The sequence below is a fragment of the Centruroides sculpturatus genome, unplaced genomic scaffold, assembly GCF_000671375.1.
Source record: "Centruroides sculpturatus isolate CEXI.00-Female unplaced genomic scaffold, Cexi_2.0 scaffold1145, whole genome shotgun sequence".
Lineage (NCBI taxonomy): Eukaryota > Metazoa > Arthropoda > Arachnida > Scorpiones > Buthidae > Centruroides > Centruroides sculpturatus.
In genome coordinates, this window is record NW_019385332.1 from 198,310 (window position 1) to 199,188 (window position 879).

Genomic DNA, 879 nt, shown 5'->3' on the forward strand with positions numbered 1-879 from the left:
AGCGACATTAATCAATCTAAACGGAAAGGGTCTATGTCAGATGACAAAGATGGAAGACGGCATTCACCTTTCACACGTAATAAATCACAGTAATATAAATTGCGAAAAAGTTCAATTGTTTCTGACAAACGTAGTATAAAAACGTTTTAAAAATATAGAAAAGAAAAGAGCTGAAAGAAATCAGACGTATGTGTCAACGTTTGCAGGTCGCCGTCTATTTCTTTTATCTAACATTGACCTTTTCTGGACAGGTTGATCATGTCTACACTTTTGAAGCGCGGATTATCATATAGATAAGAATCTGGAATACATGAAACATTGTACTATGAACAATTGTTTCGTTATTTATAGATTTTATACTTTCTGAAAGAAACTATTTTTTTCTTTTATCGTTTTTCGACAATCATTCTTATACCGAATTTCGGACGAAGAATGACGTCAGCAGATTCGAAAATCTTATCTCTGTGGTCTAGAGACTTCACTCGAAAATGTCGAAGAACATTCGCTAAAACTGTCTTCATCTCCATCATGGCGAATCTTTGACCTGGAGAATGGTAAATACGTCAGAAGCACAAGAGGCTTTTGTCTCATATCACAATTACTTACCTATGCAATTGCGTGGACCGGCAGAGAACGGTAGAAAGGCAAAGGGATGACGTTTCTCGCAGTTTTCTGGTAGAAATCGATCCGGATCGAACACTTCGGGATTTACGAAAACCGTTGGATTATGATGAATCCCATAAATGTTTATTATAAGAGACGATTTTGCCGGCAAGATATAATCACCTGAAAGATAATTTCATTGTTATCAATGCAATTTTTGTAATTGCTGGGAAGCGTATTTACTCTCAAAATGCGATACATACCCACTTTCAAATC

The 879-nt window shown here is 36.1% G+C and overlaps 1 protein-coding gene across 1 annotated transcript in view; it reads right to left on the reverse strand.

Moving 5' to 3' along the window:
• LOC111637756 (cytochrome P450 4p1-like) overlaps positions 1-879 on the reverse strand; it is a 22,497-nt gene continuing 21,618 nt past the window's right edge. Inside the window, exons 5-6 of the mRNA XM_023383319.1 lie at positions 607-786; positions 1-544 (exon numbers count right to left, since the gene is read on the reverse strand). Of these exons, the coding sequence (XP_023239087.1) occupies positions 387-544; positions 607-786 (338 nt within the window). The 3' untranslated portion in view covers positions 1-386. The remainder of the gene's footprint in view (positions 545-606; positions 787-879) is intronic.